At 54.6% G+C, this 25199-nt stretch overlaps 2 protein-coding genes across 8 annotated transcripts in view; one reads left to right on the forward strand and one right to left on the reverse strand.

Annotated features, from left to right (window-relative positions):
• Window positions 1–4083: 4083 nt before the first annotated feature.
• Window positions 4084–8547, reverse strand: JMJD4 (jumonji domain containing 4). Of its 6 annotated transcripts, none has more exons than XM_023203609.3 (6): window positions 8010–8490; window positions 7645–7810; window positions 6899–7024; window positions 6411–6678; window positions 5930–6028; window positions 4084–5576 (listed from the first exon to the last, which is right to left on the reverse strand). In XM_023203609.3, the coding sequence occupies exons 1-6, from the start codon at window positions 8269–8271 to the stop codon at window positions 5292–5294; spliced, it is 1206 nt and encodes a 401-aa protein (XP_023059377.2). In that variant the 5' UTR covers window positions 8272–8490; the 3' UTR covers window positions 4084–5291. The 6 variants fall into 6 exon arrangements, with proteins under 6 accessions (XP_023059377.2, XP_031791744.1, XP_023059376.2 ...); XM_031935884.1 differs by having other exon boundaries at window positions 5882–6028; XM_023203608.3 differs by having other exon boundaries at window positions 4087–5576; window positions 5792–5956; window positions 8010–8547.
• Window positions 8379–25199, forward strand: part of SNAP47 (synaptosome associated protein 47) — a 45250-nt gene continuing 28429 nt past the window's right edge. For both annotated transcript variants that reach the window (XM_023203612.2, XM_023203613.2), the window contains exons 1-2: window positions 8379–8495; window positions 20090–20631. In XM_023203612.2, the coding sequence (XP_023059380.1) occupies window positions 20135–20631 (497 nt within the window). In that variant the 5' untranslated portion in view covers window positions 8379–8495; window positions 20090–20134. The remainder of the gene's footprint in view (window positions 8496–20089; window positions 20632–25199) is intronic.

Raw genomic sequence — 25199 nt, forward strand, 5'->3', positions numbered from 1 at the left:
TACTACAAGGCTACAGTAACCAAAACAGCATGGTACTGGTACCAAAACAGAGATATAGACCAATAGAACAGAACGGAGTCCTCAGAAATAATGCCACACATCTACAACCATCTGATCTTTGACAAACCTGAGAGAAACAAGAAATGGGGAAAGGATTCCCTATTTAATAAATGGTGCTGGGAAAATTGGCTAGCCATAAGTAGAAAGCTGAAACTGGATCCTTTCCTTACTCCTTATACGAAGATTAATTCAAGATGGATTAGAGACTGAAATGTTAGACCTAATACCATAAAAACCCTAGAAGAAAACCTAGGTAGTACCATTCAGGACATAGGCATGGGCAAGGACTTCATGTCTAAAACACCAAAAGCAATGGCAGCAAAAGCCAAAATTGACAAATGGGATCTCATGAAACTAAAGAGCTTCTGCACAGCAAAAGAAATTACCATCAGAGTGAACAGGCAACCTACAGAATGGGAGAAAATTTTTGCAATCTACATATCTGACAAAGGGCTAATATCCAGAATCTACAAAGAACTCAAACAAATTTACAAGAAAAAAACAACCCCATCAAAAAGTGGGCAAAGGATATGAACAGACATTTCTCAAAAGAAGACTTTCATACAGCCAACAGACACATGAAAAAATGCTCATCATCACTCGCCATCAGAGAAATGCAAATCAAAACCACAATGAGATACCATCTCACACCAGTTAGAATGGCAATCATTAAAAAGTCAGGAAACAACAGGTGCTGGAGAGGATGTGGAGAAATAGGAACACTTTTACACTGTTGATGGGATTGTAAACTAGTTCAACCATTATGGAAAACAATATGGCGATTCCTCAAGGATCTAGAACTGGATGTACCATATGACCCAGCCATCCCACTACTGGGTATATACCCAAAGGATTATAAATCATGCTGCTATGAAGACACATGCACACATATGTTTATTGTGGCACTATTCACAATAGCAAAGACTTGGAATCAACCCAAATGTCCATCTGTGACAGACTGGATTAAGAAAATGTGGCACATATACACCATGGAATATTATGCAGCCACAAAAAAGGATGAGTTTGCGTCCTTTGTAGGGACATGGATGCAGCTGGAAACCATCATTCTTAGCAAACTATCACAAGAACAGAAAACCAAACACGGCATGTTCTCACTCATAGGTGGGAACTGAACAATGAGATCACGTGGACTTGGGAAGGGGAACATCACACATCAGGGCCTATCATGTGGAGGGGGGAGGGGGTAGGGATTGCACTGGGAGTTATACCTGATATAAACGACGATTTGATGGGTGATGACGAGTTGATGGGTGCAGCACACCAACATGGCACAAGTATACATATTTAACAAACCTGCACGTTGTGCACATGTACCCTAGATCTTAAAGTATAATAAAAAAGAAAAACCATGGACCACAATTTCCCCTGTGGTTCTGTATTGTTTTCTGGGCACAGCCTTAACCTTGGAAAATAAACCTCTTAAAATAATTGAGACTTGCCGGCCGGCTGCGGTGGCTCAAGCCTGTAATCCCAGCACTTTAGGAGACCTAGACGGGCGGATCACGAGGTCAGGAGATCGAGACCATCCTGGCTAACACGGTGAAACCCCGTCTCTACTAAAAAATACAAAAAAAAAAAAACTAGCCGGGCGACGTGGCGGAAGCCTGTAGTCCCACCTACTCGGGATGCTGAGGCAGGAGAATGGTGTCCTAAACCCGAGAGGCGGAGCTTGCAGTGAGCTGAGATCCGGCCACTGCACTCCAGCCTGGGCGGCAGAGCGAGACTCCGTCTCAAAAAAAGAAAAAAAAATTTGAGACTTGCCTTGGTCTTTTTTTTAATTTTATTTACACCTCAAACTTGGAATCCCTAACCCCCCTTCCTCAGACACCTGGACCCCAGGGACACAGGGGCAGGGAAGGGTTTTGTTACTGGGTTTCTTAGCTGGGGCTGCAGGGCCCGTGCTTGCCACCAGGGCAAGACTCGGGTTCCTGCCCTCACAGGGTCCCAGAAGCAAAGGCAGTGAGGACCTGGCCCACGTCCCTGCTGCAAGTCCCTGGCAAGGGGTGTCTGATTCTCCTTCCTTGTGGCGGAAAGCTGGCCGGATTTGAAGGTAATACCCAAGACCTCGATTCCCGACATGGGGCAGAGGCAAGCGGAACGGTCTAGGGAACAGGCAGGCCCTGCCTTGAGGCCGAAGGCCTCCGATGGGAGCAGGCACGCATCTCTGAGTGGGGCTGCAGGGGTGGACACTCTGGTGCCTTCCTGCAGGGGAGGAGGATGGCAGGCTGCAGAGGAAGGCCAGAATCCACCGGCCTGCGGCTCCCTAGGCAGGGCCAGGGGTCCAGGCAGGGTCTGTTTGGGGCGTGGGGCCCCAGGTGGGGTCTATTTGGGGTGTGCTTATGCAGGATTCTACCCGTGGATTTTCCTCTAACTTCAGGACAGGGTCTGGCTCGCCCAGAGGAACAGGGTAGGAGCCCAGCTCCAGCTGTTTTCCTGTAGGTCAGAGCCTGCAGTGGGAGGGTAACTGGGGCCTGTGGAAGGGGACTTCTGGGGTCAGCCCCCAGGCAGGAGAGGCAGGCCCAGGTCCCTGGAGTTCCTGCCTCCAGGGCTGCTGAGTTTGGGGGTACAGACCACAGGACACTGGACATCTTGCTCCCTACCCTTGGCCAAGCTCAGGCCCAGGGCTTAGGGAAAAGGACTGTCCATGCTCCTCTAGTGGCCCAAGGTTGTAGCCATTGGCATTGACCACATGACTGACCACCTCGGCTAGGCCAGGGTCTCCTGGATCAGCCCTACAACTCTGAGGATAATGTCTTTCCCCACCCCACATCCCCTCTCCTGTTTCCTGGACAGATGGGAGGGAAGCCTGTGAAGCCAGGGCTTGGAAAGGAAGCCTTCTACGCCAGTGGAAGGAGTCACTGACTTGGAAACCAGGGCCTGCCTTCTGTCTGGGGGATCCAAGATGCAGCTGGTAGTTGCAGTTGGGTGGGACGCTGGCACCATTATCTGCCACAACCACCCACAGTGGTGGATGGGGGACAGGGCTGAGGCTGACGCTCTGGAGCATGGATGAACAAAAGGTAGGACGTGGCCTTGGATGTGGCTATCAGGGATGCCCCAGACCTGGGATGTGGGCTTCAGGGTAGCTGGCCAAGGAGTTGCCCCTTCCACTGGCTCAGCGGGCGGAAGGGCACAAGCACGAAGATGGTCTTGGTCCCTGGGGGAGACCTTCTCCAGAGGCCACAGCCCTCTGGATGCAGGGAAACTGGCTTCGCCACAGCCAGCAACAACTTGACTTGGGGCTCCTGTCTCTGCCTCCACGGATTCCAGCCAATCACAATTGCAAGCTCAGGGCAGGCACGTGCTAGAGGCGCCCATAGGCCCCATCATGCTCCCTTGCTCTGTGTCCTCCCAGGCCAGAGTCTGTGCAGACACAGCAGGGCCTGACTTTTCCAGCCTTCATGTGGGGGCCCACAGGTCCCACTCCCCAAGACATCTGGGCCACTGCATGCCCTCACCCAGCCATGGTGGGGTACACAGCCATTGTCCCCACACTTGCAAGTATATCCATCTTTGTGCAGCAAACACGTAGCCTTAGGTCGAGCATCTGCATTGTTTATCTGACCCCTTTCCTCTGGAGCACCAGTTAGCTGCAGCCTGCCTGTCCTTTCTCACACTTGATAGGGATGACACGCAAAGGGCAGGGCCTAACTGCCACACATCTGCAGCTCCTTACCTCGCACTCCAGGAGGCTGGTTCCCAGGGCAATGCAGCCTTTCAGGCTTCTTGCAGAGGTGCGATTCACTCTGCGAAGACCCTCACATGTGCTGACAACATGCCTCCCCAACCCCGGACAGGCAGCCTGGGCCTGGTCCTGGCAAGTCTGCAGTCATGCATATTTGCTACCTCCCCCTCCTCCCCCACAAAGCACCTTTGCCGCCCGTGGGTTGGGCAGTGCCAGCTCCATCTGTAGGAGGCCGGATGATGTCTCAGGGCATTTCTGTGCAGACCAGGGATCCCTGGGAGCTAGCAGGGGGGCCCAGCATACAGGTCCCTGGAAAGTTGTTGGCTGGAGCTCATTCACTGGACAGACACATATGAAGCACCTACTGTGTAAAGCTGCTTTTGCAGGCACTTCACATGATTCATTGAACAGAGCAGACAGAAACCCCGGCCCTTCTTAGGGGCTTCCATCCTAGACAAGTGCCAGCGGCCCCAGTGGATGCCATGGGCAGGCAATGCACACAGCCATGGCACGTGCCATCCCTGCGGATTCAGATGCCTCCTCCCCTGCTGGGGTGGGGCAGCCAACCAGGGGCCAACTGAAAAAGTGTTGCACTCTGGGTCAAGGACAGGGCTGGCAGAGTGCCAGTCTCCACAAACTGTGGATCCACTAGAGGGTTCAGGCCTGGGGCATCCTCTGCAGGAGGATCCCACGAGAGTCCATTCCCCATCACAGGCCTCCACTGCTCACCGCTGTGCCTTGATCGGCCTGGACAAGCCCGCCCACACCTCCATCATGCCCACTGTGAAGAGGGGCCAGAGACCCACCACTCCTGAGAACAGCATCCTTGCGAAGACCCAGCTGTGAGTGCACAGCAGGCACAGCCCCTCAGGCCCAAGTGAGGATTCAGCAGCAGATGGGATTCCACTCCCACACCCGTGGCCTCTCCAGGTACCCACAGGCCCTGTGAAGGCTACTCCAAAAGTAGGGAGGTGGCAGAGGCCAGCCCAGCCCAGCCCTCCCCTCTGGGTACCCAGAGGAAGGCCCTGGCCACTGGCTCCACAGCCCATCACCTGGAGATGATGGAGGCCAACCCAGTCCTGCCTGGAGGCCCTGGTGAGCTTGCCCAGCGCTGCTCCAACCTCTTCCTGAGCCCATAGGGCAGAGCCAGGGGTGGCCCAATGGCCTGAGACGAGGGGACCGGGCTGAGAGGAGACTCCAGAGAAGGCACATCAGACACAGACTCCTATCAGCTCAGGCATCCTGCCTTAAGGAGGCAGGGCCCCCAAAAGAGCCAGGTCATGGTGCCATCTCCAAGCTCCCAGCAGACCTGCTGCAGGTCAGAAGGGCCACATCCCTTCTTGGGTCCCTGACGTCATTGGTCCTCACCTGAAAACGGGCACCCAGGCAGTGGCCATGAACAGGCAGGCCACGAGCCTCGACAGGGATGGGCCCCAGGTCACAGGGAGGGCAGTCTATTTCTGGAAGGGCCCTGGAGCAGGAGGCTGCCTCTCGTCCACCCGTCCTTCTGTCCTCAAGACAGGTGCTATGGGGCCACAGCGGCATCAACAGCCTCCCTCAGCTGCTGCAGCAGCTCTTTGGGCCGCGGTGAGAACGCGCTGGTGTCCACTCTCTGGAAGTTGGGGTGCGCAACCAAGGAGGCCAGCACCTCTGTGATGCGCCCAGCATCAAAGGCTGCCTGTTCGAAGCCCAACCCAGCACTGTCCTCAGCGGCCGCCTCCCTTAGGACCAGGAGCCTCTTCTCAGCAATGACCTTGAGGAAGTGGTAAAATTCTTCAAAGTTGATGCCCGAGCAGGACCTCATGATGACCTGGGCAGAGGGAAGAGGCCAGTGAGCTGACACCATGGACACAGTCCAAGCTGCAAAGCATCCGACATGTGCCCAGTCCCCAAGGACGAAGAGGGGACCAATAAGACAGAGGCACTGAGAAGCCAGACAGTGACCAAGGGAATCTGAGCCATGCAGCCTGAAAGCCTCCCCCAGGGCTCAGCCCAGGCTGTCCCACAGTCACAGCCAGCACCTACCCACAGCTCGGCCTGACAGCCACACCCGCCCTGAGCCTGCAGGCCTCCCAGGGACCTGGTACTGATAGCCTCCACACGCAGCTGCTCCACCTGGCAGTGGTGGTGCCAGTCGGGCATGGAGTCCCTCCACTCGCTGACCTCTTCCTGCACGGCACATAGCTCCTGCTGCAGGAAGCGCCACATGTTAGCCAGGTTGAAGCCATTGACCCAGTTGTGGTTGATGGAGATGGTGTCGTCCTGGAAGGGGCACAGTACAGGCAGGCCTGAGCCCATGGCAGGTGCCCCCCAACCAGCCCACATCTCCTGCACCAGGAACCCACTGTGGGGTCCAGCCCTCTGCAGCCAAGAAGGCCTTCCTGTCTCCCAGCAGGGCTTGCTCAGCAGGGAAGTGGGTGGTGGGCTCGGACCACCTCAGCCAGTGAACCCAGAGCAAGTAGACTCAGGGACCGGCAAGGGGGGAAACAGAGGTTAGGCCTCAGTGACACCACCTTGTGAAGGGGTCAGCCTCACCCATGAGCCACCCCATTCCAGCCCCACTCTGGCTGGGAGAGTGGGTAGGTGGTGCTACCGTCTTCCTGCAGGAAAGCCCCTGACAGGGGGCAGGAGAGCAGCACATTACCAGGTTGTGCACCTGGTGGTGCCACCCACTGGGCACAAACACCATCTCGCCCGCCTCCTGCGTGATCTCCAAGGGTGGGCCTGCCAGCTGGCTCCGCGGGTACAGGTGCGTATCGCAGAGTGCCGGGGAGGTCACGTCATAGGGCAGGTTGCCGTGGCGGTCCCGCAGGGCCTCTTCCTGCCCTGGGGGGAAGAGGAGCCACTTCTTCCTCCCACAGACATTGACAGACCAGCTGAAGGAGCGGAAGATGTCAGCATGGAACGGGGACCTGCAGCAGCAAGAGCGCCTGGTTCGTGCCTGTAGGGGCTGGTATGGGCTTTGTTTGGCACCCCAGAGGCCTGGTCCAACTGAAGGAGGGGTGGCCCCTTGGTCTCGAGGAATGGCACCCACTGTGAAGCCTGTGCCAAGCAGACCCCTCCTGCCACCCTGAGCCTCCCGGGGTCCGCTCCATCACCGGGTCCCTTTGGGTTCCACATCCATGGCCTCACCAGCTGCCTGCAGGCCCTGCGTAGACAAAGCGGTAGTCATCCACATCCAGTGCGTCCCAGAACTCATTCAGCCAGTCGGATGAGAAGTACACAGGCAGGGTGAAAACGTCCTCCACCGGGAAGTCCCTGTGAGGAGGGCGCAAGGGCACCACCGACAGCACGTGAGGCACGAGGACTAGGGCAGCACGAGTGGGGCAACTGAGATCACTTGGCTTCAGTGGAGCTTTCAGATGGTTGCAGCCCCCAAAGAGCCCCAGCACCTACTCTGAGCCAGCTGCTGGTGGGGGAGTGGGGTGGGGGCAGTCTGACCACAATGGTTCTGCTTATGAAAAAGTACTGATCATGCCTATAATCCCAGTGCTTTGAGATGCTGAGGTGGATGCATCACTTGAGCTCAGGAGTTCAAGAACAGCCTGGGCAATATGGCGAAATGTAGTCTCTTAAAACAAAAAAAAAAAAAAAATTAGCTGGGCGTGGAGGTGCATGCCTGTAATCCCGGCTACTAGGGAGGCTGAGGGGATCTATCTCAAAAAAAAGAAAAAAAAAAAAAAAACATATTGATCTCCCAAAGAAGAACACTTGCAGCCATGCGGAAGACAATCCAGTTTCTTTTACACCGATTAAAATGCCTCACGGGGAAAAATAGCTCCTCTTTGTGCAGCTAGGGGCCACCTTCGTCAGAAAGGCCTCTGGGTTCCCGCAGCGATAGGGAAGGTAGCGCCTCGGTGCGTCCCAAGCCCCATTACCTGCACAGGTGCCAGTCTTTGAGGTAGAGACAGCCCCTGGGAGAGGAGTAGCCCCCCTCGATGTACTCTTTCCAGTAGGTGATGTAGTCTCTCAGAGGCATGTGCTCTTTGGGGTTCGAGTTGTATTCTTGGACCCCACAGTTTGCAACTGGTACAACCACGTCTCCTGAAATGAAAGTCAGGCACGGTCCATGCCATCTCCCTGGGCCCCGTCCTCACTCCAAACCGTCTGCAGAGAAACTCTCTAGGGGCCACGCGTCTGGCCCCCCTCACCCTCCCTGGTGCCCCTCTCTAGGCAGCGGCCTCCTGGGCCTGGGTCCCGCCAGCCTGTCCTCCCCGCCCGGGGTCTGCGCCCGCCGCCCCACCGTAGGTCCGTAGCAGGTGGTCGAAGTCTGGCCTCCCCGCGGGCGTCACCCAGCGCCGCCGGCTGCCCCAGCCCTGCGTGAAGGCGCTGGAGAACACGCAGGGCAGGTTGGGCAGGAGGAAGCCCCGCACAAAGTCGGCGTAGGAGAAGGCGCCCGGCTCCGAGACGAAGGCTACCCGGCCCGGAGCCTGGCCAATGCCGGGGACACCACCCCCCAGGCCTCGGAAGTGGCGGTTAGCGAGGGCGAGCGTCTCGCGGTCCATCCAGCTCAGCACAGGTCGAAGGACCCTTCTCACTTCCGCCGGAGCGGAAACGGTGACAACCAGCGTCGAAACCGGAAGACAGAGGGCGCCGCGTTTCCGCCGGATCAGCGCCTGGGGCTTCGGTCCTACACGCAAGCGCGCGGCTCGCTGCGATCTTCACTGCGCAGGCGCCGAGGCGTAGAGGCGCAGCAAAACGCCTGTGGATTACGTCTGGCTTTCCCCAGGTGAGCGACGGCGGTGGTCTGTTGGGGGCCCGGCCCAAGCCGCAGCGTACGCCCTCGGCTCAGTCAGCGCGCTGTGGCTGACAGCCCGAGTCCTTCTTCCCACATCCCCGGGGGGTGGGGAGTATGCGGGCTGCGCTGGAAGAGGGGCGGAGACGGAGGCGGTTCTAGGGGTGGGAGTGCGGCGGTGCGGGGGCGCCCAGGGGTGGTGGGACCCAGAGGGAGAGCTGGGGGGCCCTGGGATGGTGGGATCTAGCGGACATGGTAGGGCCTGGAGGGGACGATGGGGACCTGGAGAGAACGGTGGCACTTGGAGGGGATGGAGACAGTGGGGATCTGGAGGGGACGGTGGGACCTGGAGGGGATGGTGGGGTCTGGAGAGCATGGGGACAGTAGGGACCTGGAGGGGATGGTGGGATCTAGAGGGGATGGGGACAAGTGGGGACCTGGTGAGGACAGTGGGGACCTGGAGAGGACGGTGGCACTTGGAGGAGATGGGGACATTGGGGACCTAGAGGGGATAGTGGGGATCTGGAGGGGACAGTAGCACTTGGAGGGGATGGAGACAGTGGGGACCTGGAGGGATCAGTGGCACCTGGAGGGGACAGTGGGATCTAGAGAGGATGGTGAGGACCTGGAGGAAAATGGTGGGGGGGGGGGCACTGGAGGGGGCAGGGTAACCTAGATGGGAGAATGGGGCCCGCAGGGGACCTGGAGGGCATGGCAAGGGGCCCCAGGGGATGACGGGTGTCTGGAAAAGATGGTGGGGAATGAGGGAGGGTGTGAAATGAAGGTGTGGTGGGAGTGTGGGTAGGCATTTGGGGCTGTGTACACATGAGCGGGGCTGAAATGGGAGGACATTGGAGTAGTGACATGAGTAGTGTTTTGCCGAACTTACAACGGGAGTTACCCCAAAAGTGGCGGCAAGGGAGTTTCCCACACTGTCCTCAGGTGGGACCAGTTGGGATAGCAAAGAAAGAAGTGCTAAATGCATGGTGAGCCCAGGGCAGTTTTTTTGGGGGAGGGGAGGTGGGGAGACAGGGTGTGCAGTGGCACGATCACAGCTTACTGCAGCCTCCACCTCCTGGGCTTGACTAATTCTCCTGCTTCAGCCTCCCAAGTAGCTGGGACTACAGGCATGAGCCACTATGCCCAGCTTAGTTTTCTGGTTTTTTTGTTTGTTTGTTTTGTTTTGTTTTTTTTTTTTTTTTGTAGAGACAGGGTCTCTGTGTTGCCCAAGCCAGTGTCGAACTTTTGGGCTCAAGCGATCCTCCTGCCTTGGCCTCCCTAAGTGCTGGGATTACAGGTGTGAGCCACTGCTCCAGGCCCTGCCTAGAACTTTTGTTAGGGGAACTTTCATATAGAGTGGGCTGCAGCAGTCCTCGAGATGGGCAGTAAGGGAAAAGGGATGTCCTGCCTAGGTATGTCTCTTGGAAGAGGGATGGGTTATGCAGTTTATAGGAAGGTTTCAGGAGTTTGGCTCAGGGCCAAGGTCATTTTCTTTGTAGTAAACCTAGATACTTTCTTCCATGCCTGGAAATGTTCAAGGCCCTGGATTGGGTTGAAGCCTGGTGGGGAAAACCTGTGGTTGGGGCACAGAGGGGTCAGGGTACTCTGATTTTCGACCAGGACACAGAAGTGGGGGCCAAGGAGGACCCTATGTGATGTATGTCTTGGTGTGCTGGAGAAATCAGCTCAGACCTACCCACATGGGTGCAGAAGGGAAGATAGCAAATTTATTGCCCACAAAGCCTGGCAGGCTGTGTGCACATAGGCGCTCTGTGAGAGAGTGTAGAGTCTGGGCAGCATTTCCCAGGCATCTTGACAGGGAGACGGAAGGAGGAGCAATTAGAACCGCTCATCTCTCACAGAGAAATGAGAGGCAGCTTGTGCTGGTTTGCACACAGTGAGAGGCCTTTGAGTTAGGTTTGGAGGTCTGATGACAGTCTACGGGCCATCAGACCATGACTGTGTCTTGTAAAATGTGGACACTGGGCTGTCTCATTCCAGACCAAACAGAGGCATCCTAAGGGGGAGAGGGGCACCTGCCTTCCCTTTATGAAGCAATGGAAATGTTTTATTTACCCTTATGAGCGGGGATACGGGAGGTTCTAGGAGTGCTGGGGCGCTGAGCCTTGCTGGAAGACTCTTTCCAAGGGGTGTGAGGTTTACCCAGGAGAACAGGGAGGAGCAGAAGAGGGAGGACCAAGGTCTGAGGAGTTGGAGGGAGGACTAGGAGGAAAGTGAGTTTTGGGAGTCTGAGTCCAGGTAAAGGTGGGATATGGGGGCAGGAACAGGAGGTGGAGACTTGTGTGATTCAATGTGTGCTATGGTCCCTTCCTGGTCAGCCCCATTGTGACTTGTGTGGTCACGGTATGCAATCGTTTATTGGGTTTTTTTTTACACTAGAGAATCAGAATGTCTGGAGAAGTTACAGTGCGGAGAAAGAATCACCTCCAATTCCATCCAGAGACGACCGGGTTTTTTTGTTTTGTTTGTTTTTTGAGACGGCATCTTACTCTGTTGCCCAGGCTGGAGTGCAGTGGCACGATCTTGGCTCACTGCAACCTCCACCTCCCAGGTTGAAGTGATTCTCCTGTCTCAGCCTCCTGAGTAGCGCCTCCCAGGTCCAAGTGATTCTCCTGCCTCAGCCTCCTGAGTAGCGCCTCCCAGGTTCAAGTGATTCTCCTGCCTTGCCTCCTGAGTAGCAGGGATTACAGGCGCGTACCACCATGCCCGGCTAATTTTTGTATTTTTAGTAGAGACAGGTTTCACCATATTGGTCAGGCTGGTCTCGAACTCCTGACCTCGTGATCTGCCCGACTTGGCCTCCCAAAGTGCTGGGATTACAGGCGTGAGCCACCACGCCTGACTGAGATGACCGGTTTTTATTTCCTGGTGCAGAGCCGGTTTTTCCACGTTCCTTCACATTCATTCATTCCTTCATTCTCGCTCTCCGCTCTTCTGTCCCCCTAGTCCTTGCCTATACATTCACGCACAGGTGCACACACACGCACACATACACAGAGTCTTTTTCTCCATCGTGTATAGTATACATATGTAAACTTTTGCTGCTTTTAGCCTTTTGTTTTTTACTTGACAATATACTGTAGCATCTTGCCACATATTGACCTCAATATTGACAATTAAACTGACCTTAATCGACCTTGGTCCCTAGTCCACAGGGTGCCCCCTGGAGTCAGTGTCACTGCTGTATACACAGGAGGCCTGGAGTGTTATCAGCTCTCATGGGACTGGAACACAGGCTTGTGTCACCCAGAGCCCCCTAGGTCAGCCCTGGGATCGCTTGGGAATGGCAAGAAATCCACATTCTTGGGCCCCACACAGTACTCTATTAGGATGTTTTTATTGTTTTTGTTTTAAGACAGGGTCTTCCATTGTCACTCAGGCTGGAGTGTAGTAGTACAATCTTGGCTCACTGCAACTACTGCCTTCTGGGCCGAAGTGATCCTCCCACCTCAGCCTGCCAGAGTGCTGAGATTACAGGTGTGAGCCACTGTGCCTGGCCAAGATGGGTTTTAAGTCAGCACTTTGGAGAAAATACAGTACGCTTTGTGCTGAATGTGTGCTCCTCTGTCACTGTGTTGAATGCAAACAGACCCAGTGAGCATATCTGCACCTTATGGCTAGAGTTGGGAACCTCTGAGGGAGTGGAAAGAGGGTCTAGGGAGCAGGAGAGGGGAGCCTGGAAAGATTGGCCGCACCCTACCGCCCCTGTGGGCACACACAGCCACCACTGTTCTCACCGAGCTTCTTGGTCGCAAGTTAGTGGAAGGTGTGCAAGATGTTTGTTCTGTGACTGTGGAAATTAACTAAAAATAAGTTGTTTACTGGGTACTGAGCCTCACTCAGGGGATCCTTGAGTGATGGAAATGCTGAAAGAGACCCATTGTACAGATTGTCCTGCGTGCTGAGCCATCCCTGTGCTGCAGACTTCCTCCCCGAGAGCGTCACTTGTGTGGGTTGGCTGCAGACACCCTTGGGCCCCTGGCCATGACCTCCCTCAAGGATTCAGCTGTGTGTTCTCAGGGTCAGCGCGGGTCCCCAGGCCCATACCTGCACTGGAGGAGGCAGGTTGCAGATTGCAGCAGGCAGGGACACTGTGAGGGCTCCAGGACTTAGACTAATTGCAGAACTGTGTGGTACAGGAGGGCATTGGCACAGCCCTGTTTCCATGTGGTGTGGTTGTGGTCGACTCAGCACAAATTCACTGGGTGCCTATGGTGTACAGTGGGCCTTGCGGCCCTCCCATGACAGTTGCCTTCTCTAGTGTGACAGACATGAAAGCACCAGCTCTCTTGAGTTTTGCTTGGGCCATGGTTGGTGACAGTGCCTTAGGAAGGTGAGGAAACCCTCTGAACAGAGACCTGAGGAGTGGAGCCACCAGTGAGACTTCCTGGCATGGAAAGGCTGGTGGGAGCAGAGGGCAGAGGAAGGCCAGGGCGGGGAGGCCGCACGTCCCGTAGAGCCCATGAGGCTGCGGTGAGGAACTTGGATCCCATTCCAAGTACACAGGGAAGGGCTTTGGGCAGAGAAGTGACATATTCTAATTCTGTTCAATGACTGTCTCATTGACTGCTGGAGGGGGAGTGGGTGATGGGGACAGGATGAGGTCAGGAGGTTGCCTGAGAAGTTGTCCAGGTGTGGAGGGAGGGAAGACTGCCTTGGATGGTAGAACTGTGGAAAGTAACCAAAAGTAGATCGTTTCCTGGATATTGAGTATCACTCGGGGTCACACATATGATGGAAAGACTGAAAGAGACCCATTGTACAGATTGCAGTGTGTGATGAGTGAGTCCCTGTGACTACGACTCCTTCCCCAAGTGTGTTGCTTATGCTGGTTGGCCCAGACAATACCTGTGCCAGGTCAGTGGTGTGGTCTTGGGGTGGAAGGCGGGGACACAGCTGCCAGGACATGCTCATGGCATGTTTGTGAGGGGGAGGAAGAGAGGAGTCAGAAGTCCTGGGCCCGTGGTGCCTTTACTGAAAGAGGAACTGACTCTGGTGCTGCTACACTGGGGTGCCCGTTAGGGGTGGGAGGAGATGCCCAGCAGGTGATAGGGGAGGAGCTGAAGGAGGGGCTGTGAAGTTGGGGTACCCGTTAGGGGTGGGGGCAAATGCCCAGTGGGTGATAGGGAAGGGACTATGAAGTTGGGGTGCCTGTTAGGGTCAGGGACAGATGCCCAGCGGGTGGCCTGGGAAATTGGATTGCCCGTTAGGGGTTGGGGCAGATCAGCAGGTGATCAGAGGTCCAAGTTTGAAACGTGAAGGAGTCTGGCTGGAGTGGGTGTTTGGGAGGTAGCGGCTTGTGGGTGATGTTGAGTTTCTGGCCTGTGTTGTCTCACCTGGAAAAAGAGGGTGTGCCCTGTGCAGTGAGGTACATGAGGAGGCTATGGCCAAGGACGGTGGATGCAGGCGCTCATGGAAATAGGGTTGGAGACCTGGAGAGAGTAGAGGCCAGGGAGCCAGGGTTCAGTGACTCTCAGCAAGGCCCCTCGGCTCAGGGACCAGGTCCAGCTACCACGTTTTTGTAAGTGAGGTCCCGTGGGGCAGCACACCCTGTGTTGGTGTCTTGTGTGTGGCCACTTTCATTCCACCGCAGCAGAGCTGTGTAGTTGTGACAGAGACCATGCATGGTCCTTCTCGGAGAGTGCAGTGCCTGGCATGGGAGGGGCGGAGAGGTCTTGGGGCTGAGAGAGAGAGGGGGTGGGATCAGGGCCCCAGGACGAGGGTCTGGCCTTGGAGGTGAACAGGGACCATGTTCTCCCATGGCCTCTGTGTGGGGCCAGGGGTGTCGTCGGGTAGGGGAATGCCTGGCCAGCATGGGGATTGTGTCCAAGATTGGGCTGCTTCTGATGGTCCATGGGGTGTCCTCGCTTCTGTCCTTGCACTGCATCTCTGTTGGCTAAGGTTTTCTGGGAATGAAACCCTGGAAACCTGCAATTGGAAAAGTGTGGCTACAAGTTTCTCTTCTGGCTTCTTCCTGGGTTGTTGTCAAACTTGAATACTTTCCTTATATTTATTGTTTAAAATGTGATAATGAGAAGAGCCTTGGTTGTTCATGTCCTAGTTGTTTGGTCTTTTTTCCCTTCTTTCTTTTTCTTCTTTTTTTAAAGAGATGGAATTTCACTCTATTGCCCAGGCTGGAGTGCAGTGGCACAATCATGACTCACCACAGCCTGGACCTCCCAGGCTCAAGTGATCCTCCTACCTCAGCCTCCTGAGTAGCTGGGACCACAGGTGCACACCAGCATGCCCAGCTTTCTTTTTGAATTTGAAACATTTTAGAGCTGGTGACCTTAGGTCTTCTGGTTATTTTAACAGTGGGTAAACAGGTCCAGAAGGTAAGGTGATGTTTCCAGAGCTGTAAACTGTGCTGCAATACCAGTAACAGGATTTCTCCGGGAAGTTTGTGCATAATTTCCCTCCACACTCCTGGAATACCTCCCAACCATGCCTGCTTAGCAATGGTTAGCACACGTTCACTGTCCATGCCATGTCTAGCTCTCTGTATGGAGGTGGTGGTGGTAAGGTGTGGTCCCTCCCCTCGAAGGCCAGGTATGGCTGAGGTCTGGGCAGCCTCTTCAGCCAGGAGCACAGGCACAGCAACTCCAGGGCTGAGCAGGGAGGGCCATGGCCCCTCCTGTGGGTACTGGCTTGCCTGACTTTGGGGACCATGACTGAGTTGGTATAGTTTATCCTCCTCCTAATTCTGAGGAGCAGACATCTTTGTGTACCCATAGTCCAGAACCTGCTGGGTGGCCCTGCAGCTGCTGTGGCAGAACAGCATCATAGGTCCTGTGTGTGGCCTGCCGGGCCCTCGCCATTGGCCCTGATGGGGAACAGGTGGCCCTGGAGGGGGCGGGTCCTGTGTATGGCCCACTGGCCCTTGCTGTGACCCGGCGGGTGCTGGGGATGTAGCTAGGTTGGCCATGGTACTGAAGGTCTTGGCGCCCTCTTCTGTGTCTCCTGAGGGGCCACGTGGGGTGCTCAGGTGAGTGTTCCCCTGTTGCAGAGGAAGGTGCAGTGAGATACCTGCTGCCTAGGGCTCCCTCTGGCCTCCACCTGGTGGTGACAGATGGTATCGCCTAGGAAGGGCAGCTCTGGCCCACCCGTGGATCTGCTTGGCCTTGGTATGTGCCAGGCACTGGTGTGCCAGGCCCTTGTTGTGTGCTGTAAGCCCATCTGTCAGGCCCTCTCCAGAGGAAGAGGCCAGTCTTAAATCTCCCAGAGCCTTCCTGGGCAGGGAGAGTGCGAGGTGCTTTGTGTGTGTTGATGTTGGGATTCCCTGCAGTCTGGCTGAGACAAGTTCTCACAAGGTCTCCCGTGGGCTCCAGCCTCCCTGAGCCCCGGCTCTCCTCTGTGACTGGGTGCTGTGGTCACTGCTAGCCTTGGCCCGTTGCTACCCCTGCGTTGCGTGTTCCTCGAGACTGCAGAAGCCTCCCCTTCTCGGCAGTCCCAGGCCTTGCAGCCTCTTCCAGAAGGTTCTCTGGCACCTGCTCCCTTCACTGCTCAGTGGCAGTCAGAGGCTGTGTCATCATTGCTGGCCTTTAAATGTCTCTGTCTGCTCCCCTGGACCTCCCTTGGTGCCTGGACTGTGTCCTGTGCCTCCTTAAGAGCTGCTTTCTTGGAGTTGGGAGACATGGTCAGCCAAGGTGCCCTGGGTTCCTCGAGCTTTCATCGTGATAAGCTGCCTACAGGGTCCCTCAAACCCTGACATTTTTGTTATTTCTAAGTCTCGTATCTTATTTTGTGTTGATGATAGAATTCTGTTACTTAATATAGCAGCTTCCTTTTCGGCTTCTCCTAATTTCAGGTATAGTCAACCCTCAGTACCTGTGGTTTGCTCCTAGGACCTCCTGCAGATGCCCAAGTCCCTGGTGTGAAGTGGCGTGGTATCACGTGTCCCCTCTGCACATCCTGCCGTCAGCCTTACGTCATCTCTGTCACTTACAAGCCTGCCATGCTGTGGGGGTAGTTGGTGCTGTGTTGCTTAGGGTATAAAGACAGGAAAAACAGTCTGTGCATGTTCAGTGCAGGGACAGCTCTTTTTTTGAGTATTTTTCGACCTGTGGGTTGCTGAATACACGGATGTGGAGCCCAAGGATGTGGCGGGCTGGCTGTGCTGGTGATTAGTGATTAGTTCACACGACCGATGAGAGCTGGTGATCTGGACTGATGTACAGAGTGGACACCGACAGCTGATTGGCATGTATGCATGTCTGGGAAATTCAGTCCTGACCTTTCTACAGAGATATAAGAGGAGTACTGGGAGGTATTTGTGGAACACTTGAGCCACATCAGCGTAAAAGTTAGATTCATTGTGCTGTGAAGGAGTTGGGTCATTTCACTTTAATGTGACACCTTACTTTTGTATATATTGAGCACATTTCGAGTGAAGTTTCTTCCTCCTGTCTTCCCCTTCTCCCTCTCTCCGCCTCCTCTCCTTCCTCCTCATCCTTCTGTGTGTGAGTTTTTGTGGTTAGGTGTTGTCTGTGGCCAGCTCTGTTCAGATACTAAAAACAGAGAGACCAATGGCAGATCCTGGGTGTGGCGACGCCCTGGCAGTCATGAAACGGGCGGATTCAAGACAATGGCAGGCTCTAGGCACTCCTGCCTGCCAGGCCAAGCCAGTGCTTGTGGATGCTCCTGGGTGCTCACAGGGATAGTCCTGCCTCAGGGAATGGCTATGCTGTGCCGAGCACCTGAGAGTGCCCTGCCTGACCTCATGAGGCTGTGGGGCCACACAACTGTCAGCCCTGCTCAGGGATAGGGGCAGGAGGGAGGGGCTCACTCACTTGCCTGAGCCCGCAGACTCGGGTGGAGCTGGTTGCCCTGACTCTGCACCTATGTTGCCGGTGAGAGAAAGCGTGCCAGGATCTGTGTGGCCTGTGTGGCTGTGCTCTTCTCCCTGGGCTTTTGCGTGAGGCAGTGGTTTGAAATGCTCTTGGAATTGTAGCACCCAGCTGAAATTAGTTCTGGTACCCCCGTCATGCATGCGTTTATTAATTTTAATGTGATTTTCGGTTGTTTATTATAAACATCCAATAAGCCTCTTATTGAACCATTATGTACAGAAATACCAACGAATCAAAACAGAGCCTGCAAAATCGCAAGTGCACCCAGGGCACGGGGTGGACAGAAGCAGCCCCATAGAGGCCCCTGCAGGGCCTTCCCCTCTCCCCAGGTGCAGCCATCTTCCTGATCTCCTAAGGTTGAACTTTTCATATGCTTCCCTCCCAAATGAAATAAAATTTGTACAAAGTCTTGATGTCCCCGAATAGAAACATCTTAGGGTGTTGTGAGCTGAGAGTGGGTGTGTGGCATTTGCTGCCTAAATATTTAGTGGCATCAGAGAGCAGTCTGGTGGGAAGGACCCACACCCTGGAGCAGAATGGCCTTGCAGATGTCATAGGCATCACCCAGGGGGTGCAGTGGGTCTGAGATGGTTTCCACCTTCCTGTAGGGGGCCCCAGCCTTCGTGGTCTCGGCTGTCTCAGCACAGTGGGCTTCCTGTCTGCCTGGATCCCAGGTGGATGCTACACACGTTGTGGATCTGCGTCCCAGCTGGAGAGCCCTGGGTTCAGGAAATCCCTCATGCTGTAATGGGCATGTCCGCAAGGCAAGCCTGCTTACCTCTGCCCCCAGAGGAGGTGGCATCCTTAGTACCCAACTCACATCCTCTCTCTGGCCAAGAGGGAGAAACCAGTCGCAGCCCCAGGCTGCTTGCCACACAGGCATTCTGGAAAACAGTCTGGGCCGAAGCTGCCGTGGACACACAGGGATGTAAGGAGAGCTGCATCCCGTCCACATCCACCCGGTCTTGTCCTGTCTAGGCTTCCAGCAGGATTTCTCATTGATTAGCCTGGTTGGGACCGAATCTGTCTGGTCACAGGGCATTCAGTCAAGGCCACTCCCTCAGCCATGTCCCAGGGGCCCAGCTGCTCAGACATCCTAAAGCCCCAAACATCCATCCCATTCACTCAGTGACAGGTTGTTGCCGAGGAGGGTAATGAATGAAATGCGGCCCTTCCCCCTCACAACTTCCAGCCAGATGAGCAGGCGGCACTCTCCATGTGCTGAGTGCCATGCCCTGGAGGGAGGGCGGATGTGGGAGAAGCTGGGTGGCGGCTCTGCCTGTGGCCACATGGGCAAGCTGTGGACTGGGGAGACTAGCCAGGCAGCCACCACAGTCCAGCCACACCTCCTTCCCTGCAGTGGTTGTGCACCCTGTGGTCTGCGTGTGACAACATATTGTGTGTTCTCAGATGGCTGCGTACTCATATATCATATAATTAGGGTCCCATTTGATGCAGTCTCTTCAAATGCAGGTGTGGCTTTTCAGTGCGTCTTATCTAGCCTTGTGTTGGGGACATGGTGTCTAGTGCAGCAGTTGCATGAAAGACCTGGCTCTCGAGAGTGTAAACTGCATGAGCTGCAGGAACCAGGGACCGGATCAGGGTAGGTGGTGCCCAGCAGGGCATTTGGCACACAATGGGACTCATGAACATGCTGCCAGAAAGCGGAGGACCCCACAGCCTCTAGCCGTGCCATGGAAAGCCCACACTTTTTGATGTCTGGGGGAATTACACTGGCTGGCTGTCCTGTTTGTATAAGTAAAGTCATGTTACAGTGAAATTCTGTGAGAGAAGTGGGAGAAATGCCACTCTACCCTTGGACCCCTCTCTGCTGTCAGAACCTTGGCTAGGCATCCCCGGCCTGGCTCTGACCCTGGCAGAGTCCTGCACTAGTGCCTGGATCTCGCACAAGGCCCTCGTATTAACTCGCATAAGGCCCTTAACCTTACGTTATCTGTACGATGAGAGAGTTGGGCTGCATGTTCCATGAGGGTTCGTTCAAATCTATCATCCAAGACTTTCCAAACTGTACTGATAAATGTAGATGTGAAAACATGATAGGACACCTTAATTGCTTGCAGCTATGTAAAACTACATACATACAGTAAGTTAGTACATGTACGTGTTACTACTCAGTTCTGTAGAACGCTGTAAGGTTAGCTGGGGTTATGAGAAGGGAAAACACTTGTCCGCAGGATTGTTTTCTCTATGCAATGAAGTTGATGAATGGAAGTTTCCGAAGGGGAATGTGCATCTAAAGGGAACATCACGGCCAAAAGACAGTGCTCCTTGGAATGGTCTGAGAGTACATCCTGGGACTGAGGTCTAAGGCCCAGGGCCCTGGCAAAGTCTCCAGTGATGTCCTCCTCAAGTCTCGTCCAGCAGTGGACACTGATCCAAGCAGGGTGGCTTTGCTGGGTGCAGGGGCACAGAGTGTGGTGAGGGAGATGACAGTATGAACCCTCTGCCTGGGGGATGGGCATGAGTCTGGGACTCAGGGGTCCTGGTTCCAAACCAGCCCTCCTGCTCTGGCTGCTCCTCCTTCACCTGCTGAGAGGGTACAAGGGCTTTGTCCTGCAGCCACAGGTGGATAGAGAGTCAGCCGTGTGCTGCAGCCTGTGTGAGCCCAGAGCTGCAGGGGAGGCGGCATCCTTTCGTGGTTGCTTGTGTCTCCAGTCCACGGGTGATGGCACAGCGTTACTGTCTCTTCTCCTTCAGAGGCAGAAGAGGCCTGGACCTTGGCGCAGACAGACCCAGGAACAGATGAGCAGGGACATCTGCATCCACGCCTGGCCGTGCACCTACTACCTGGAGCCCGAGAGGCGATGGGTTGCTGGACAACTGTCCTTAACGTTGGTGTCACTCAGGTTCATGACTGACAGCACTGGAGAGATTCTGGTCAGCTTCCCCCTCTCCAACATAGTTGAGATCAAGAAGGAGGCTTCTCATTTTATCTTCAGCTCCATCACCATCCTGGAGAAGGGCCAGGCCAAGCACTGGTTCAGCTCCCTGCAGCCAAGTCGAAATGTGGTCTTCAGCATCATTGAGCATTTCTGGAGGGAGCTGCTGCTGTCTCAGCCTGGAGCTGTGGCAGACGTGTCTGGCCCCAGGACCCGGGGCAAGGAGCTGACGGGACTCATGGCCGGATCCCAGAAACGCCTGGAGGACACGGCGAGGGTCCTGCACCACCAGGGCCAGCAGCTGGACAGCGTCATGAGAGGCCTGGACAAGATGGAGTCAGACCTGGAGGTGGCGGACAGGTGGGCTTGCTGTATACACTTTGCAGGGCACACACAGAGTAAGATGCACATATGTGAGGGCTCATTGTGCCAAGCACCGTTCCAGGCCACTGCACCATATTTGCCCACATCCAGCATTCTGAGATCATGGCTGTTCACCTGCTGTACATGCTTAGTGGGTACACACAGTAAGATCCAGCACTCGGAGACCGAGGCTGTGAATACACTGTGCGCTCTGCTGGAAACACACAGTGAGATCTGAGTGAGTGCTGGCTCACTGGGTGCCTGGCACTACTGCTCTCCACTGCACCATGCTGAGTCCACACCCAGCAAGCAGAGACTGTGCTGTGACCTCCTGTTTCTGGCTTCTATGTGGTGATGGGGATAGGCCCTGGCCTCTGAGGTCACAGAGGGTAGAGTGAGGTCTATCTTGATGAAGGCCTCTGTTAGTGAGGTGTCCCCTGTCAGTGTCTGTGGCTCCTATGTGGTAATGGGGATGGGCCCTGGCCTCTGAGATCACAGAGGGTGGATTGAGGTCTGTCTTGGTGACAGTCTTTGTGAGTGAGGTGTCTCCTGTCAGCATCTGCCATTTGTTCATGAGCTATGTTCTCCTGTTACGTTTCTTAGTATGAAAATCCTTGTGTATGTCCAGAAAATTTCTTCAGTTTGTTTAAGAATGCTTTTCTTTTTCCAAGTCCCATTTTTGGTTTCTGAGTCCTGCTGTCTTCTGTTTGGGTACTCATTTCTTATTTGGCTTTCTTTTAGTGTTGCTATTCTAGTGTATGTTTCTGGTTTTTATCTTCCTACCATTTTTCATTTGTACTTGTAATTTCTTAGAACTCTTTTGTGTTCCTCCAGTTTCCTGGAAAAACCTTTGGGTCTTACATCATGGCCTGGGCATCTTCTCTGTTTGGATATTATTAGTAGTCTTGTTTTGCTTATGGTTTCTTGGTTTTCAAGGTGCTTGTTTATTGCCTGTTTTTTTTGTCGCGGTCATTTTTCCTGAGATGGTGTGTGTGGGGCTGAGGTATCAGCCCCGGCCCCTTTACTGGGACCCTCAGTTCCTCAGCTTGGGGTCTCCTGTCTGGAGCATGAGTCTTAGAGGGCTGCTTTCTGTCTCAGGTAGAAGGTTCACTCCCTCTGCCCTCGGGTTCCATCCAGTCCCTCTTCTGGGACCGGGGGATGCCCACTTGGGTGGGTCCATCTGGGAGCCGAGGGTCTCCCAGTACAGTGCCACATGGACTTCTGCCTGCGTGTTCCTCGTTCTTCCTGCCCCTGCTGGGAGGGTGCTGGTACTCTCTCCTCGTCACCCCATAGGGCTCTGGCATCCTAATTGCGTCATCTCTCAGCATCCCACTGCTGGCATACTGTCCGCCTTCCTGGATTTGCCAGTCTGCCCCCTTTTCAGTGTCAGGCTGCCACTGTGTTTGTCTGTTTCCTTTGTCTTTGGAGAAGTGTGTGTTGAGTTTGCCGTCCTCTATTGCTCTCTGCCCCTTTTTTAAGGACACGTCTTTGAGAGCACATGTGTGTGCGCGCGCACATGTGTGTGTGGCTGTGTATCATCTGTGTGTGCGTCTGTGTGTGTCTGTATGTTTTCTGTGTGTTTGTGTCTGCATGTGTATTTGTGTATGTCATCTGTGTGTGTGTGTTTCAGTACACATAGCTCAGGTTTTTAAATGCTTTCAATTATTTTTATTATTTCTTGAAAAGTCGTTTTGAAGCCTGTTGTTTCTCGTTTTGTGATTATTTGGAGGAAAGTGAGAACTTCCTCCCAGCACCCACAGCTGCAGTGGGCAGAACCTCTGTGTTCCTGGAACCCCGCCTCAGCATTGGCCACTGTCCCTCAGCCCTAAGGTAGGGTCGTATTGGTGCATCAGTATGGCATGCGGGTTAGTTGGACTGAGGTCACATCTTCTATTTGACTAAGAGGAGATCCTTTCAGTCAAAGCTTTGCTGGCACAAGACTGGAGCCAGAAGATGACAGAGCCCCCGACAATCCCAGCTCCTCTGTGTAACTGGCAGGTGTGTGTTCTACCCTGGCCAGAGTCTGCAGGGGGCCAGCAGCTGGAGCCCCAGGGACAGTCATAGGCCCAAGGCCATGACTCTGTTGCTCGGATCAGTTCTTGTTCTTTTAAGGCCTTCGGCAGGTTGCACGGGGCCTGCCCACATTACAGGCCCAGCTGCTTTCCTGGGAGTCCACCAATTTCTATTTAATATCATGGACACACACACCATCACAAACACGTGCAGAGTAGTGCTTGATGACTGGGCCTCGTGGCCCTGCTATATGGACACTAATGTGACCATCCCGGCCTCCTGGTGAGGTCCCAGCCTCCTGGTGAGGTCCCTGCCCTGGTGAGCTGGGACCAGCCCGCTGCCCTCCAGCCCGTGGGATTCTGGAGCCCTCCCCATGGTGCCTCCACCCTGGCTCCTCCCTGCCCTGACTCACTGCTGAGGGGTGTCCCAGGGCTGGACCCTGAGAGTGTCTGCAGGGGGAGGTCCGGGGATATTCGCAGAAGACTGAGCCCTGGCCATAGGTGAGGGTGCTGTGGTCCTGGAGCAGAGGCTGTGGGTGCACAGTGTGGCTTTCCTTACTTCCTGGGGTGTCGTCCTCCTCCCAGTCACAGACAAAAAAATGCCATGGAGATGGAGCATCTTTTTCTGTGCCCAGCCAAGTTTCCACGTGGCCACCTGGCATCGGTGCCAGTGTTGTGTGCACCCAGAGACTGTGTAGAGGGAGATTGGGAGGAGGCTGCCAAGGCAAGCGACCTGCAGTCCTGCCAGGCTCACGACCTCAGTCCTCCTGCCTGGCGGGAAAGAGCTCTGAGCACCAGCGCTAAGAATGAACCAGACACGAATGCAGGCAGGCACAGGGCCTCACTCTGACGTGCTCCTCAGCACATGAGAATGGGGGTGCCGAGGATCAGCTGAGAGCGCGCCTGGCCGGCAGCGAGGCCTGTGGTGGCCAGGATGGGTGGTGGGACAGGTGGTGGGGCTGACGCAGGGTGGCAGGCTACTCCTGGGAGACAGCTGCTGAGCAGGAGAGAGACGTGGTGGTGCAGGCCGACGCAGGTGAACATAGGACGGCCTGTCCCATGAGAGTGGGAGACACGGGGAGGGCTTTTCACCTCACAATCAAGGCCACAGTGGTCAGGGAGCACTAAAGGGGCCCAGGTGCTGGGTCAGATGCTGGTGTTGTGGGTGGAACTCTTGTTTCTTTGGCTCAGCCCATCTTTGGGTAACCCACTACATTTCCAGAAGGGACCGGCCCATCGCTTGGTGCCCGGCTCATTTCCCCAGGCCCACAGGCAGGGCTCCCAGCCTCCAGTACATGCAAGAAACAGAACAGACACAAGCAAGACAAATCTGACACAGGATTTTGAAAAGCAGGTCAGAAAAACAATGTGAAAGATTGGGGCCAATTACATAAAGACTTTGTTTTTTTTGTTTGTTTGTTTGTTTGTTTGTTTTTTTGAGACGGAGTCTTGCTCTGTCGCCCGAGCTGGAGTGCAGTGGCCAGATCTCAGCTCACTGCAAGCTCCGCCTCCCGGGTTTACGCCATTCTCCTGCCTCAGCCTCCGGAGTAGCTGGGACTACAGGCGTCCACCACCTCGCCCGGCTAGTTTTTTGTATTTTTAGTAGAGACGGGGTTTCACCGTGTTAGCCAGGATGGTCTCGATCTCCTGACCTCGTGATCCGCCCGTCTCGGCCTCCCAAAGTGCTGGGATTACAGGCTTGAGCCACCGCGCCCGGCCAAGACTTTGTTTTTAAGTATAATTATTTTTTGCAGCTTTATTGAGGTATTGCTGAGAAAACCTGTGTATGTTTCAGGCATGTGGCTTGGTGATGCGATGTTTGTACCCACTGTGAAGTCACCACCACAGTCATGCCCATGAGCACAGCTTTCACCTCACATGCCTGTCATTTTGTTCCCTTTTTCTTTTTTTCCTTGAGAGTGTTGAGAACACCTAAGATCTGTGTTCTTGGCAGATTTCAAGTGTACTATTAGTATGGAGAGCTGCAGCTACCATGTCATTACTGCCCAGAGCTTGTTCATCCTGTAACCAAAGGTGGCCCTTGGCCACCCTCTCCCAGCTTCTCCACCCGCCCCACATCTGCCCTTCTCTCTGCTTCTGTGAGTTTGGCTTCTTGAGGTCCCACATGCGTCATGCAGGGTTTGTCTCTGTGTCTGGCGCCTTTCACTCAGCATAATGTGCTCCATGTCTGTCCATCTTGGTGAAATGGCAGGATTTCCTTCTTTTTTACGGCTGAATAAAATTCCATGGCGTATAGACACTATATTTTTGTACCTGAACTCAGGTCTCAGCCACTCATTGCTTGAAAGCCAAAACCCAAGAGATGAGCTTTGGTGAAAGGAAAGTTAGCTTTATTAAGGAAGCCAGCAACCTCTGGGTGGTAGACTCGTTTTCAAAGACCACCTCCCTGAGTTGTGACTACAGGTCAGGGGTTTTTAAGGGAAATTAGGGGAAATGATTAAAGCACCCTTGTGAAACCTGCAAAGTCTCAGATGGGCAGTTAATCCTTGCTTTCTTGGTCAATGCTTTGTGGCCTTCTGCAGGCATCATCAG

Source organism: Piliocolobus tephrosceles, chromosome 1 (assembly GCF_002776525.5).
Source record: "Piliocolobus tephrosceles isolate RC106 chromosome 1, ASM277652v3, whole genome shotgun sequence".
Classification (NCBI taxonomy): domain Eukaryota; kingdom Metazoa; phylum Chordata; class Mammalia; order Primates; family Cercopithecidae; genus Piliocolobus; species Piliocolobus tephrosceles.

Coding starts and splice junctions, on each gene's coding strand:
- JMJD4 (XM_023203607.3), bottom strand. CDS start 8,271: ATGGACCGCGAGACGCTCGCCCTCGCTAACCGCCACTTCCGAGGCCTG. Junction 7,811..8,009: donor CCACCTGCTACGGACCTACG/GTGGGGCGGCGG, acceptor CTTTCATTTCAG/GAGACGTGGTTGTACCAGTT. Junction 5,577..5,791: donor GCTGTCAGGCCGAGCTGTGG/GTAGGTGCTGGC, acceptor CCCTCTGCCCAG/GTCATCATGAGGTCCTGCTC.